The 13,859-nt window shown below is 37.7% G+C and overlaps 1 protein-coding gene across 1 annotated transcript in view; it reads right to left on the reverse strand.

The window, feature by feature from the left end:
• Window positions 1-4,241: 4,241 nt before the first annotated feature.
• zmp:0000000936 (interleukin-1 receptor type 1) overlaps window positions 4,242-13,859 on the reverse strand; it is a 13,134-nt gene continuing 3,516 nt past the window's right edge. The window contains exons 4-11 of the mRNA XM_037686625.1: window positions 13,000-13,171; window positions 11,632-11,694; window positions 10,652-10,787; window positions 10,357-10,508; window positions 9,678-9,821; window positions 7,730-7,897; window positions 4,786-5,057; window positions 4,242-4,690 (exon numbers count right to left, since the gene is read on the reverse strand). Of these exons, the coding sequence (XP_037542553.1) occupies window positions 4,394-4,690; window positions 4,786-5,057; window positions 7,730-7,897; window positions 9,678-9,821; window positions 10,357-10,508; window positions 10,652-10,787; window positions 11,632-11,694; window positions 13,000-13,171 (1,404 nt within the window). The 3' untranslated portion in view covers window positions 4,242-4,393. The remainder of the gene's footprint in view (window positions 4,691-4,785; window positions 5,058-7,729; window positions 7,898-9,677; window positions 9,822-10,356; window positions 10,509-10,651; window positions 10,788-11,631; window positions 11,695-12,999; window positions 13,172-13,859) is intronic.

Consider the following 13,859-nt stretch of genomic DNA (forward strand, 5'->3'; position numbering starts at 1 on the left):
TAAGAATTATCACCAGAAAGCATTACAGTCACCCATCAAGCACATTATTTTATCAACTGAAGTTATTGAAGTTCCATGATTTGGTAGATTATAGTATTTTATCAGTTATGTATAGGGCTCAAAATAACACATTACCATTAAATATCCAAAGAAATTTTGTTAAAAGACAAAGTTGTTATAATCTTAAGGGGATAGAGATATTTGTCAAACCAAAATTCCGAACTAGTCTGAAGGGAAGGTCTACCTCAATCCAAGGAGTTGGATTGTGGAATGATCTAGAGAGTGATGTGAAAAATGTCAAGTCAATGTGTACATTTAAGAAAAAGATCAGAACTGAATTGTTAAAAAAAATATATGAAGTAGCTTAGTGTGTTTTTGTATTAGAATTAGAAAAATTAACAAGAGTTATTCATTTTGTTCTGTTACTTGAAAATTATGTTTGAAATAATTGTTTGAAAAAAGGGGCAGATAAGATTTTTTTTCTTCTTTCTGCTGCCTTTCATTTTAAATCTCTTGTATTTATTTTTTATATTGTTATGGAATTGGTTTGTACTTTTTTTAAATGAATAAACTTTATACCATACCTTACCATACATATTGTCACTGTAACTAGATCTGTCCTTTTGGCAGAAAATTTAGATAAGTAAATTGTAAATGGCTTACTTCAAAGTAGAACAAACCAGTTTTGTTTGTGATAAGATGGTCTCTTTGGTACTCCCCCTCCTCCATTGCCGGCCCTCTTCCTTGTTGACAGTCGTGTCAAACTGGTTGAAAACAACAAAATCCATGCTCAATAATCCAGGTATACAATCCAACATTTTTTAGTCAGGTCATCTGGACAGTTTCTTTTTTTGTGCTGTGTTTTGTTTGTGATAGGACTAAACAAGGAAGAGGGCCGGCAAAGAAGGAGGGGGCATACCAAAGAGACCATCTTATCACAAACAAAACTGGTTTATTCCACTTTGGAGTAAACTGTTGGGGGAAGAATCAGTTTTGTTTTGTGTGTTCCTTGACTGGTGAAGCCTTCTGGATTGAAGGCAAAATGTTTCAGCACAAAAAAAAAAAAAAAGAAACTGTCCAGATGACCTGACTGAAAAATGTTGGATTGTATACCTGGATTATTGAGCATGGACTTTGTTGTTTTCAACCAGTTTGACATGACTGTCAACAAGGAAGAGGGCCGGCAATGGAGGAGGAGCAGGCATACCAAAGAGACCATCTTATCAAAAACAATTCCACTTTGGAGTAAGCTGTTGGGGGAAGAATCAGTTTTGTTTTGTGTTTTCTTGACTGATGAAGCCTTCCGGATTGAAGGCGAGACGTTTCAGCACAAAAAAATGAAACTGTCCAGATGACCTGACTGAAAAATGTTGTATTGTATACCTGGATTATTGAACATGGGCTTTGTTGTTTTCAACCAGTTTCACATGACTGTCAACAAGGAAGAAGGCCGGCAAAGGAGGAGGGGGCGTATGAAAGAGACCATCTTATCAAAGAAAACTGGTTTGTTCCACTTTGGAGTAAGCTGTTGGGGGAAGATTCATTTTTGTTGTGTATTTCCTTGACTGATTAAGCCTTCTGGATCGAAGGCGAAACATTTCAGCACAAAAAAAAAGAAACTGTCCAGATGACCTGACTGAAAAATGTTAAATGGTAAATAGACTGTACTTATTTAGCACCTTTCTATCTTATTTCAAGATACTCATGGCGCTTTACACGACAATCTGTGTCCTCATTTACCTATTCATACAGCACTCTACTAGATCTCTACAAAGCGAATTGAACAAATCATTCTAATGAGACTAATCAGAGCTTTAGATCACATCCATACACTGATGGGACACACATCATTAGCGATGAGGGGTTCAGTGTCTTGCCCAGGGACACTTCAGCATGTGACTGCTGGTGGATTCGAACCCCCAACTCTCGCATTGGAGGACGACTGCTCTAACCACTCAGCCTCAGACGCCCCCAAAGTTAAGATAAGTTGGTCTTTTTGGCCAAAAAATTAAAACTTGATTAGTTAGATCGTAAACAATCTGTTGCTGCTTATTGTTCTGGTTCTGACTGTTATTGTATTTATTAACATTTTTAATATTGTTAGTATAGTTTGTAGTTTATTTATTGTAAAGAGTGCCGTTTATTTAAAATATCATCCAGATGGGTTGCTTTTATTTATTTTTATACAAACGTATTGTTTACTTGGCATATTTTCAAAATAAACAAAAATTGTGTAAGTCTTTATTTTGGCCTTTTTTGTACCAGAAGTTAACCGAACCGAGCCCTCCTTTAAACTGAACCGAACTGAAATGGGATTTTAGCGTACCGTTACACCCCTTATTGGAGCAGATTACTCACATCTTTGACAGCAGATCCATGCTGGTGATGTTAACTTTTCAAGCCAGACTGGATGAAGTTCTGCATTCAGCTTGTTTGTGGTCCTTCACATTTCTTGATTTGGGGGATTAAGTGAAAACTGCACTTTGCCGAACCATCTTTCCGGCTGGAACATCCTCTAACAGCCATCAACAAAACTTACTAAGCCGTCTGCAGGTAACACCGGATTCGCCCCGAATGTTACATCACATGGGTTTGGCTATTATTTTGGTAGCCCACTTCCGTTTTTTGGCAAGAAGTTTGACTATTAATTAAATATTTATCTCAGACCTAAATATTTAACTTGCATGTACAACATTTAGCTAGCAAATTAAATATTTAGGTCCAAGGTAAATATTTACTTAGCAAATTAAATACATATTTTGGAAATTACATGTTTAGTTTGTGCAGCACGGTGGCACAACTGGTAGAGCTGCTGCCTCTCAGCGAGCAGGTCCCTGGTTCAAACCCCGGTCCAGGGGCCTTTCTGGGTGGAGTTTGCATGTTCTCACCGTGCATGCGTGGGTTTTCTCCGGGTACTCCGGTTTCCTCCCACAGACCAAAAACATGCATGTTAGGCTGATTGGTAATTATAAATTGTCCCTAGGTGAGAGAGAGAGAGTGAATGGTTGTTTGTCTCGTTTGTCTCTATGTGTCCCTGTGATGGACTTGCGACCCGTCCAGGGTGTACCTCGCCCCTCGCACAGTGATTGCTGGACATGGGCACCGGCGACCCCCATGACCCAAAATGGAATAAGCGGGTAAAGATAATGGATGGATGGATAAATATTTAGTTAGCAAATTAAATATTTAGTTTACGAATTAAATGTTTAGGGTAGCAATTAAATATTTTGTTTGGAAATTAAATATTTAGTTTTGAACATAAATATTTAATTTATAACTAAATATTTAGTTTAGTGACTAAACAATTAACTTTCAAGTTAAGTATTTAGTTTGTAAACTAAATATTTAGCTTGAAATTTTAATATTTAGTTGGGAACTATGGCATTTATAAATGTATAAATAACATGGTGAAAATATGACTGAGGAAAAAAAAAAAACTTTTTTTCTTATTGAAGGCTAAATAAACCAAAATGTTGCTGTTAATTTTTGACTGTAACTTTACAAACGGCACCCCATACCTATGAAGCACTTATCTAGCACACATACTTACTCTATGCTCAAGCAAGGCGTTCATTATGGACAATCCATTTCCATCACTGATGTATAAGAAAACAACACTCTGAACAGCTGTTTGAATGTTTTATGCCATGTCTTGGTGGTATACGTCGCTTTCATAAATATTATACACACACGTTTTTATTAGCCCTTTTTTAAATTTGATCAACAGAAAACGAATGCCAGCACATGCATCAAAATATCCACAGTTTGCACATTAACTATAAAACTATACACAAAGATTACATTTTTACAATTTGTATGTACACTCTTGAACATTTAAACAACTGTTTTCTTGTTTTAGGTAAACTCATAATAGGTCATGCAATCCAGAAAATCTTCAGAGGAGTTATTGTTTCAGTCTTTGGACAAAACATTTTTTTATTCTCGTTTTTTGACACATTTACAAATGTGAACTTTGTTTTGTTTCTGAAATAAATGGTAAGTGACTGTACTTATATAGCCATTACACTACAATCTGTACCCTCATTTACCCATTCATACAACACTCTACTAGATGTATATAACAACTAATCAGAGCTTTAGATCACATTCATACACCGATTAGACACACATCGGAGGCAATGAGAGGTTCAGTGTCCAAGGACACTTGGGCATGTGACTGCTGGTGGAATCGAACCCCCCAACTCTTGCATTAGAGGACGACTGCTCCAACCACTCAGCCACAGCCGCCCATGTTCTACTTGAGTTGCGCAGTGAATGCATCAAAGCTACAGTTTACCTTTTAGGTGATATTTCTCATAAGAACACTTGTATTTTATCTGTTGTTGATGTTCTTGATCTCTGGTTGAACATTTGACCAACACACAGATCTCCATCACAGGCTCAACAAGACAGTTTTCTCTGCAGACACCACCCTTTTACCCCTCACAGGCATGTGATACCTCATTTCCTTCCAGAACCTGGAGGAAGGAGAGAGAGATGGTGACAGTGGTGAGTCTTCTCCACCCTTTTCCTTGTCCTCTCTCCACCACACGCATGTCCTCCTCCTTTGCATTTTCTGGAGATTCTTCCACCAACACACAGCCCCCTGCTTCTTCCTCAGGTGACGCACTGACTCTGGGAAGAGGGCCAGCTGAGCTGGAGTGATCTCCTCCATCTCAACCAGAACAACCTGTAAAAATGTTGCTTGATTAGTTCCAATCAACAGGACCTTTTAGAACAAGTAGAAAAGATGTCAATGATGCATTGCAGAGACTGTTTCTACACCTTGAGTGATCCTTCCAGCAGCGCTCTGTGCATCGCTGCCACACATTCCAGCTGCTGTCTGGTGTCAGAGAAGACTTTGTCATCACCATCCAAACCCATGATGTTGGTGTCTCTGGTCTCACTTTCAATTTTACCATCACTGTTCTTTGATACATTGTTGTTGTTACTGCTGGTGCTGCCTGTGTGTCTTTTACTGATGAAAGTAGAGGCAGTGTAGAGCAGAAGGACACGACGACTCAATTTTATGTTCTCATCCACTGAATCCACAATAGCTGGAGGGAGAAGAATGGATGAGAAAATGTACCAAAACAGCAACTGTTGAAAATTCCACTATACATCAGCTTTTTTCTATTAAGCCCAATAGTCATTATGAACATCCATCCATCCATTATCGTTTACTCGCTTCTTCCATTTTGGATCACTGGGATCGCCGGTGCCCATGTCCAGCAATCGCTGTGCGATGGGCGGGGTACACCCTGGACAGGTCTCCAGTCCATCAGAGGGACACATAGAGACAAACGAGACAAACAACCATTCACTCTCTCACTCACTCCCAGGGACAATTTAGAGTTACCAATCAGTCTAACATGCATGTTTTTGGTCTGTGGGAGGAAACCAGAGTACCCGGAGAAAGCACATGCATGCATGGAGAGAACATGCAAATCCACCCAGAAAGGCCCCCAGACCGGGATTTGAACCAGGCATCTGCTCGCTGTGAGGCAGCAGCTCTACCAGTTGCGCCACCGTGCTGCCACATTTTGAACATTTTTTTTGTAATAATTTAACCTACAACAAAACATACCCTCATATTTAAGAATATCGACTAGCTTTATTCTAAAACATCAGGTTACAAACTTTTCCAGATCTCCCTTTAGGTCTGGTTTTTGGACTTTAAACTCTTCAAGGGCTTTTATTTAGTTCTCCTTGATTGAAAAGTTCTATATGAACCAAAACTGAAAAACTGCATTTATAGTGCTGAATATAATTAGATGTGTTGCCATGGTGCTTCCTGCTTTTACTGAAGAGAAGAAGTACACAACACAACTCATCTTTAGACAGGAAGACAGAAATACAAACCAGAAAGTAAGTCTTGAGGAAACGGCCATTATTAAAATAATAATAATAATAATAATCTGCAAGTCTTGTCTAACAAGGTTAAGTCAGGTCATCTGGATCAACAAAGAAAAATCTGTCCAGATGACCTGACTTGTAGATTTTTCTACCGGGATTATTGAGCATGCATCAGGACATGTAAGTCGTGTCAATAAAATCTTTGAACTGTGAGTGTTAGAAACCTTTAGTGGCCAAAAGTAAAGTTTTATTTAATCATTGTGTTTTGAATAGGAGATGTGATGTGTTGGATACGCTCTCTATTTCAGGTTTGGAAAGAAATATTTACAGCTCAGACATTTTAGGAGTAAATAAGATTTTAGATGTGCACCCTCTGGACTCCTGAGTGATTTAGAAAAAAAGGACAAATCCAATAATAGTTAGACACATTTGGTGAAAGAAAACAAAAATGACTACTTGTTGATGTTAAAATTATATAAAACATGGACTGAATGAGTAAAATAAGTAAATGAGTAAAAACCTAAATTGTAATGGTGCAAAACTGGTAAAAAAAATAATAAATTAAAAGCCAGCTCAGTAACATGAAGTCCACACAACATAAATTCCAACATTTTGTAACCCATTTACATTTTGAATAATGTTTCTAATTTGAAGTCTGCTTTTACAGAGATCCAAAGAGGACTAGGTTTCCCTCATTCTCCTTGTCAAAATCTTGATGTGGGAAGTGTTTTTCTTTGTTTTTATGAACGAGCATCCACATTGTACAATGCACTGCTACTAAAAGTCAAACTACTCACAAGTCCCAGATTTCTGCAGCAGATACATTTTGTGAGGTCTACAGTATATCTGATTTGTTTCATTTGAACCCTTTTAGACATTTTGTGACTAAGACTCTGGAGTGCAGGTCTGACATTAAGGGGGCCCTCAGCAAGATCTGTACACTGCTCACGTCATACCATGAGTTCAACTTGGACTCTCTTCAGCTGAAATGGGAAATGGACTTGGAGGAATCCATATAAGACTCAACCTGGAGAAAGATCATTCAGAACATTTATTCATCCTCAATCTGTCTGAGACATGCTGTAATTCAATTCAAGGTGCTGTACCAGCTGCACTGGTGCAAAGACAAGTTGTCCAAGATCAAAGCCGACCTGGACCCTGCATGTGATCGTTGTAAACAAACTCCATCGATGCTCTTACACACATTCTGGACTTGTGCAAAGCTTCAGACCTTTTGGCAATCTATTTTTGATACTTTCTCTGTGATATGTGGAAAAACTGTTTGCGGTGGTCCCCGTGGATACGTCCTTCAGCAAGAACGAGAAGGATGTGATTGTTTTTGGCTCTCTTCTGGCCAGAAGACTTGTTTTGTGCAAATGGAAGGACCCACACCCCCCAGCATATGAACATTGGATTAGAGAAGTCATGTATCATACTCATCAGGAAAAAATGAAATATACACTGAAAGGTTCTGTAAAAAGACTTTGGGCAGACTTTTGTGTCGTGTTGAAAACATGTCAATGCCTGTATGAAGACATTTATGTACAAAGTATATGTGGCTGATCCGGTGTGGGTGGGGAGGGGCGGGAGGGGATTTTGTTCTATTTTTTTCTTTGTGTTAAAACAATAAATAAAAAGTCATACTACAATTTTCACAATCAAACTGCTTGGTTTGATTTTTGGACAGAGATTTCTAAAGATGTGGGAGTAAAAGCAAATCAAAAACTGTGTTGAAAATGGACACATAGCACATAAGGGATTTTAAATAAAACATCAAAAAGTAAACATTATTCTGTTTAGACAGTTAGTGTTAATGACTGCCTCCTGGCTAAGGTTTACCTCCACATTCAAAGTAAACAATGTGAACTCTTACCCTGCCCGGGCAGACAGTCACGGCCTGCTATGAAGAGTTTGTATCCGCAGGCCTTTTCTAGTACCTCTGGCAGTGCGTGCAGGGCAAACCTCTCCACCTCCTCACTGAATCCAAACATATCCAGCTGAGGATATGTCACATAAGCATCATATAGCTTTCCATCTAGATCTAACAGAGAATAGAGCTCATTAGGTCTATTTAGACATGTTTGATTTACTTTAACATGCACGGAAATTATAGGCTTGTTTCAGAAAAGGACAAAAAAAACCCTTTCTGTTTCAGTTTTAAGGTTTATTATATCAATATATTCAACACCAACAGCATCTATACAGTTCAGTACAGGCAAATGTTTTGCATCTGAGTCACCAAAGTCTACAGTAACTCACAGAACCACCTTAGAAACTGATGCAGAAAAATGTCACTGAGACAAAAGGGTTTTTTTTTTTATCTAAAAAAAACTGAGAGGAAAAGAGCTGTTGAATTTAATGCCAAGTTTCAGGTTTTAATGTTCCATAATTTTTACGGGCCACAGTCCCTCCCACATTTTGTAAAAAAATTTCTATCTGTTAAAAAAAAGCTTGACAGAAACCCATCTGTGGCCAAGTCACATATGAAATCAGTGACATTTTATCAGACAGAGTAAAGCAACCATGTGGTTAGTTTGTTTCCTGTTCGTGCTCATTGTGAACACGTGGTAAGACTTGAGGTAGCGCTTTAGACTCTGTCAACACTGATTAATGTGTGAGCACTTAGTGCCAACTGTACTATTCAGTGTAGAAGCATTTGAATGTTTCTTTTTTCCATGCAATGTCTATAAAAATAAATTCATCGCATTGAATGTTTTATGCTTTTATTGCTGTCATAAATCCATGTTGGTAATAAAGCAACTGTTGCCCGTGTCACCAGTCTATTGATGAGTGTGACAGAGAAAGCCACTGTGTGAGGATTTGTGCTCCTTAGTGTGTCTCCCTCTTGTGGTCTGTCCTAGCTCCTGTGTTCCCAGCTATTTCTGATCGTCTCTTCCCCAGGTGTTTGTCATTAACATCCCGTATTAGTCTGCGGCTCTGTGTTCTTCTTTGTCTGGGCACTGTCTTGTATGGCGTTATGGTTCTGGCTTCCTCCGTGTCATCACTGAGACCATTAAGTTTGCTGCATGTAAGCTTTTGTTTTTTCTTTATTAAATGTATATTCTTACTTTAAATCCTGAGTTCTCCGGGTCCTGCCTGCACATGGGCTCTACCAAACTCCAGAATTGTAAAACACTGTTGAAATAACTCATAATAAATACTAGAGTCTCTAAACAAGCTCTAGTTGAGATTTCACCAAAGTTTTCTTCAACAGTGGCTTTCTCTGTCACCTTCCTATAAATCTTTGACTGGTGAAGAACTCGGGCAACAGTTGGTGTATGCACAGTCACTCCCATCTCCTCTGCTTAAGTACAGTATGTTATCCTTCAGAATGGTCACTTGATGTTCTCTCTTACTATTTTCCTTCTTGCAAGGCCACATAAGTTTGTGAGAATGACCTGCTCTTGGTATATTTACACATGTTCCATATTCCTTCATTTCTTTATGGTGGATTTAACAGAACTTCTGGTTATGTTTAGGGTCTTGGACATACTTTTGTATCCATCACTTTTTAATAATATTTTATTCTGAGACAAACTATGATGGTCACTTTAAAGGTGAATATTTATGCAGCCCCTACATGACATATTTTGATTTATTTGGTATTACTGTGTATAAATTTGATTTCACTTTGACACTGAATATACATTTTTTATTTTTTTATTTTTAGAAGACCAATGGTTATTGATCATAACTGATTTATTACATCACTAAAAGCATGAAACACCCAAGGGGTGAATACGTTGTATAGGCACTGTATTCAAGATTTTTAAAGGAAGTTAATTAGAAGTCATGCTACTGTAAAGCATGCTTTGGATTACCTTTATTTGTGTACAGAACTGGAAAGGTTCTCCAGAACCACAGCGCAATGTCAATCCTAAAGGTGTAGAAGACGACGACGCTGATGATAAAGAGAACAGTCGCACTTCCAAAAACAAGTCCAGTGGGAAGGATGATGTTTGGATCTGTAGCAATAAAAAAAAATACCGATCAGATAGATTAAAAATCATTTCCTTCGTGAGTTAACTTGACATGAGAAGTAGTTAAGCTTTTAACTACACATTTGATTTTGCTTTAAATCTAAAGAAATGCTAGCTGCCTTTTTTTTTTTTTTTTTTTTTCATTCAACCTTTATTTATACAGGTTAGTCCCATTGAGCCTCGAGGACTCATTTACAAGAGAGACCTGAAAATATTGCTAAATAATCAAATTAAAAAGGGTTTAAGTCTTGCACCTAACACAGCTATTTTTATTTGGTTAAACAATACTGAACATAAACTAAGACAAAGTAAAAGCTCGAGGGCCTTTATTGATTAAATGTATCCTCTGAGTTCACCAAGACTATCTTTGGCCTCTAAGTAAAAATAACAACATTATGTGATGTAAATTTAGGTTTTGGAAAATAGAACAGATCTTTAAGGATCATTTTGGCCTCTTCAATTAACATAATTATATTTGTTCAGTCAAATTATTTGGAGGTTTGTGCTTCAGTGTTTGTACCTGCTGGTAGCAAAGTAAAATATCCATCAGGATTGCCGCGGGAGCTGTGTGCTCCACACGTATAGTTGATGTTAAAATCCTCCGCCTTCAGCTCAGAGATCACGAGTATCCGTTCTAACCACACTCCTTCAGGTTCATCTTGTCTCCACATCCTGTTCATACAATCAGACGAGCCAGACAAGAATTTCATGAAGCAAAATGTGATGCTGCTGTTTAACTAACACAGAGGTCTTCAAATGTTACATAAACTATTTGTTGTAAAAATAACTTTAGCAGGAAAATTAAAAGTACTAACCATTGTTGTGAGACGTAGATGCGTGCAGGAGGAGGAGTTTCAGGAATAAAAGTATCTCTGACCAACCAAAGGACATCAATAAATGGTATTCCAACACCTGGCACAAACACCAGACAACTCTTGGTAAAATTTAACCCTAAAACCAAAAAAATGACAAATTATATTTAACAAAACTCTTTTACTGTATATATCTAGTGAAGTAATCAGTTTTAACAAGGAACATTGAATTCTGGTGGACATTTGACACAACTAGTTTTGCGGATAAGGGTTTTAGTTTATGTTGACTTTATCCATAACGTTCTAAACTTAATGTAGTTGTTTTTGTTCCCTCGGTGACAACTTTAAATTTGAAGCAGCAACATCACTTTGATCAGCAGACATTAGCATAAGTAACTCCAAAAACGTATTTCTAGTCCCATTTCTCATTGTGTTATTCAATTTGCAGGAAATTAGATTTACCCATCAGACATTTTAATAATCAACAAGAAAATATAACTTATCCATTTCAAACGTGCGCTGGAATTGCTTGCAGTATCTTGTGTTTTGTTTCTGTTGCTATATTCACCCTACGTATACCTCCACAGTATTTCTCAATTCAGCCTGCCACCCTCACCTGTCCCAGTTCAGCTCAGGTGTTTCCACTTTGACTCTCAGCAGCTTGTTATTTAAACCATCCCTTGCTGCCACCTCACCGTTGGCTCATTGTTCTGCAAACATGTCAGGCGTCTCGGTCCTCCTCGTGCCTCCTTTCCCCTGCGTTTTCATGTAAGTTTTGCTGTCACATCAACCTTTTGTTTTTGTTTAGTTAATAAATTCATCTTTATTTTACGTCCTGCTCCCTGTGTCTGCCTGCTCTTCAGTTTAACCTCATGGACCATGATAATGAAAAACCATTTGGTTTGGGGAGAAACCAATAAACCAAATAATCCTTTAAAAACCAACATCCAATAAATTTCAACAATTGTAAAAAGGAGTCTTACCGGTCTCTGCCTTAATTATTTCATTTGTTGGCTCATGGACTTGTGGAACCAAAAAGTACTCGTCTGAAAAACAAATGACATCAAATACAGTTAACCAACATTACCATAATTGCATACTACTTATTAAAGATGTACTAGTTAAACTTTATAAATGTGATTTTACAGGTGACGCCATTTACTAGCATCTTTACAACAACTTTGTTTTAGCCACTTGCCAACAGCCTGAGCTCCAGTACACTGTATTATTAGTCTCAGTGGCAGAAAGGTTTGCAGTGTTGATTTATTTAAAAAAAAATTATTTTTAGTTCCACTTGTCAAATTGTCAACAAAGGGGACCAAAGAGACACTGGCTTTTATAAAGATATTTGATATAATCAATTCAGGTTTGTCATCTCAGCTATGTGTAGTACATTTAAAAAAAACGTTCAATACAAATATCAGCATTGTTCAATTCAATACCAGCATATGTGTAGTACAACTTCACACGATGAAAACAAGTATTAAAAAAAATCTACATTTAGTATAAATACTATTTAACACCTGCCCTCTGCTAGTCATCTAGCTGAGACTGTAGTACGCAGTAGTTGCGCTGTCCAGGTGCTTGTTGCCAGCTAGATGCTCCAGTAATGATGAGCCGTGGCAGCGACTGCCCTGTGTTGCCAGGTTGGTCATGTTTTACCACTGAACTCCTTTTGCTGGCATTTTACTGACCCGATCTGCTTTCAAAAAGATTATACCAGTAATCTGGGTCTGTTTTTCACATAGGTTGTTAGCTAAACTAGTTTATTTCAATTTTATGGGATTTTGTTGAGGTTATGGTCGCTTTTCCAGCTAAATTCTGCATCTTTGACCAACCTGTACAGTAGCTTTGGTTTACTGCATTGTTCCCTTTTTATAAATTATGGGAATTACACATTCATGTATCAGTCTGCTGGTACCTTTGCTTTTGTGTTATTAGTAGTTTGAGACACTGCTTTATTGTAAAGATGCCTTTCATCAAATGGACTGTACTTATATAGCACCTTTCTATCTTATTGAGACACTCAAAGCTCTTTACATGACAATCTGTGCCTCATTTACCCATTCAAACAGCTCTCTACTACATCTCTACAAAGCTAATTGAACAAATCATTCTAAAGAGACTAATCAGAGCTTTATCACATTCATACACTGATGGGTCACACACCTGAGGAAACTAGGGGGTTCAGTGTCTTGCCCAGGGACACTTGGGCATGTGACTGCTTTGGGATTCGAACCCCCAACTCTCGCATTGGAGGACGACTGCTCTAACCACTCAGCCACAGCCGCCCAAAGAAAAATTAAAAGATAGAAAAAGCATTATCAAATAACTTTTCTTTTCTTTCTAACCTCTGATCGTTGCTTCAATGGTCTCTGACACAGATCCTGTAACATCACCAACGTTGAACGTCAGGGTACAGGTATAGATGCCACTGTTTTCAGTTTCCACATTGGAGATGGAGAGTTTGGTACTATCCATGTAGGTATACCCACTCCTTCCATCCATTATGGGGTCACAATCCTAGATTTGAAAAATGACGTAAAGGTTAGTCTTTTTATAATGACTCAACATTACAATAATAAAACTCACTCTCATGACGGAATGATGCATCATGTGAAAAGTATCACATCATGCTGCTGATTTATTTCATGTTGCTGTGTTCATTTGTACTCTATCTGCTCACATAGACACGTTCGTGCTGCTGTTGGGCATATTGTTTTTATGCTACTAATGCTTAGTGTATTTTTATTAACATATTTTTAGCTCATATCTTAGATCTTATTGTTTTTCTTTTACATTTTTTACTTTTGTTGTTTGTAACTGGGACCCTGTGTACACAATTTTGTTCCACCACATGTACCACATGTGATGCAAATGACAAATAAAGAAACTCTGACTGAAATGGTTGATCAGTAAATTAGGTTTGAATGTGATTGCTAATTTTTAAAGTCCCAATTTATTGTGGTGGAGGGGTTTGAGGAGTTGCATGCTCCTGGAAATTGTGGTGTTTGTGCCAGCACCTGGTGGGGTCTCCACAGAAAAATGGCCACAGGGCAAGGGTCAGACTAAAAGTGATTCAAAAACTCCAATAAAGGAAGACCACAAGAAAAAGTTTATCATGCACTTGAATGAATGAATGAATGAATGAATGAATGAATGACTGAATGAATGAATGAATGAATGAATGAATGAATGAATGAATGAATGA

This window comes from Nematolebias whitei, chromosome 13 (genome assembly GCF_014905685.2).
Source record: "Nematolebias whitei isolate Nwh7 chromosome 13, NemWhi1, whole genome shotgun sequence".
Classification (NCBI taxonomy): Eukaryota; Metazoa; Chordata; class Actinopteri; order Cyprinodontiformes; family Rivulidae; genus Nematolebias; species Nematolebias whitei.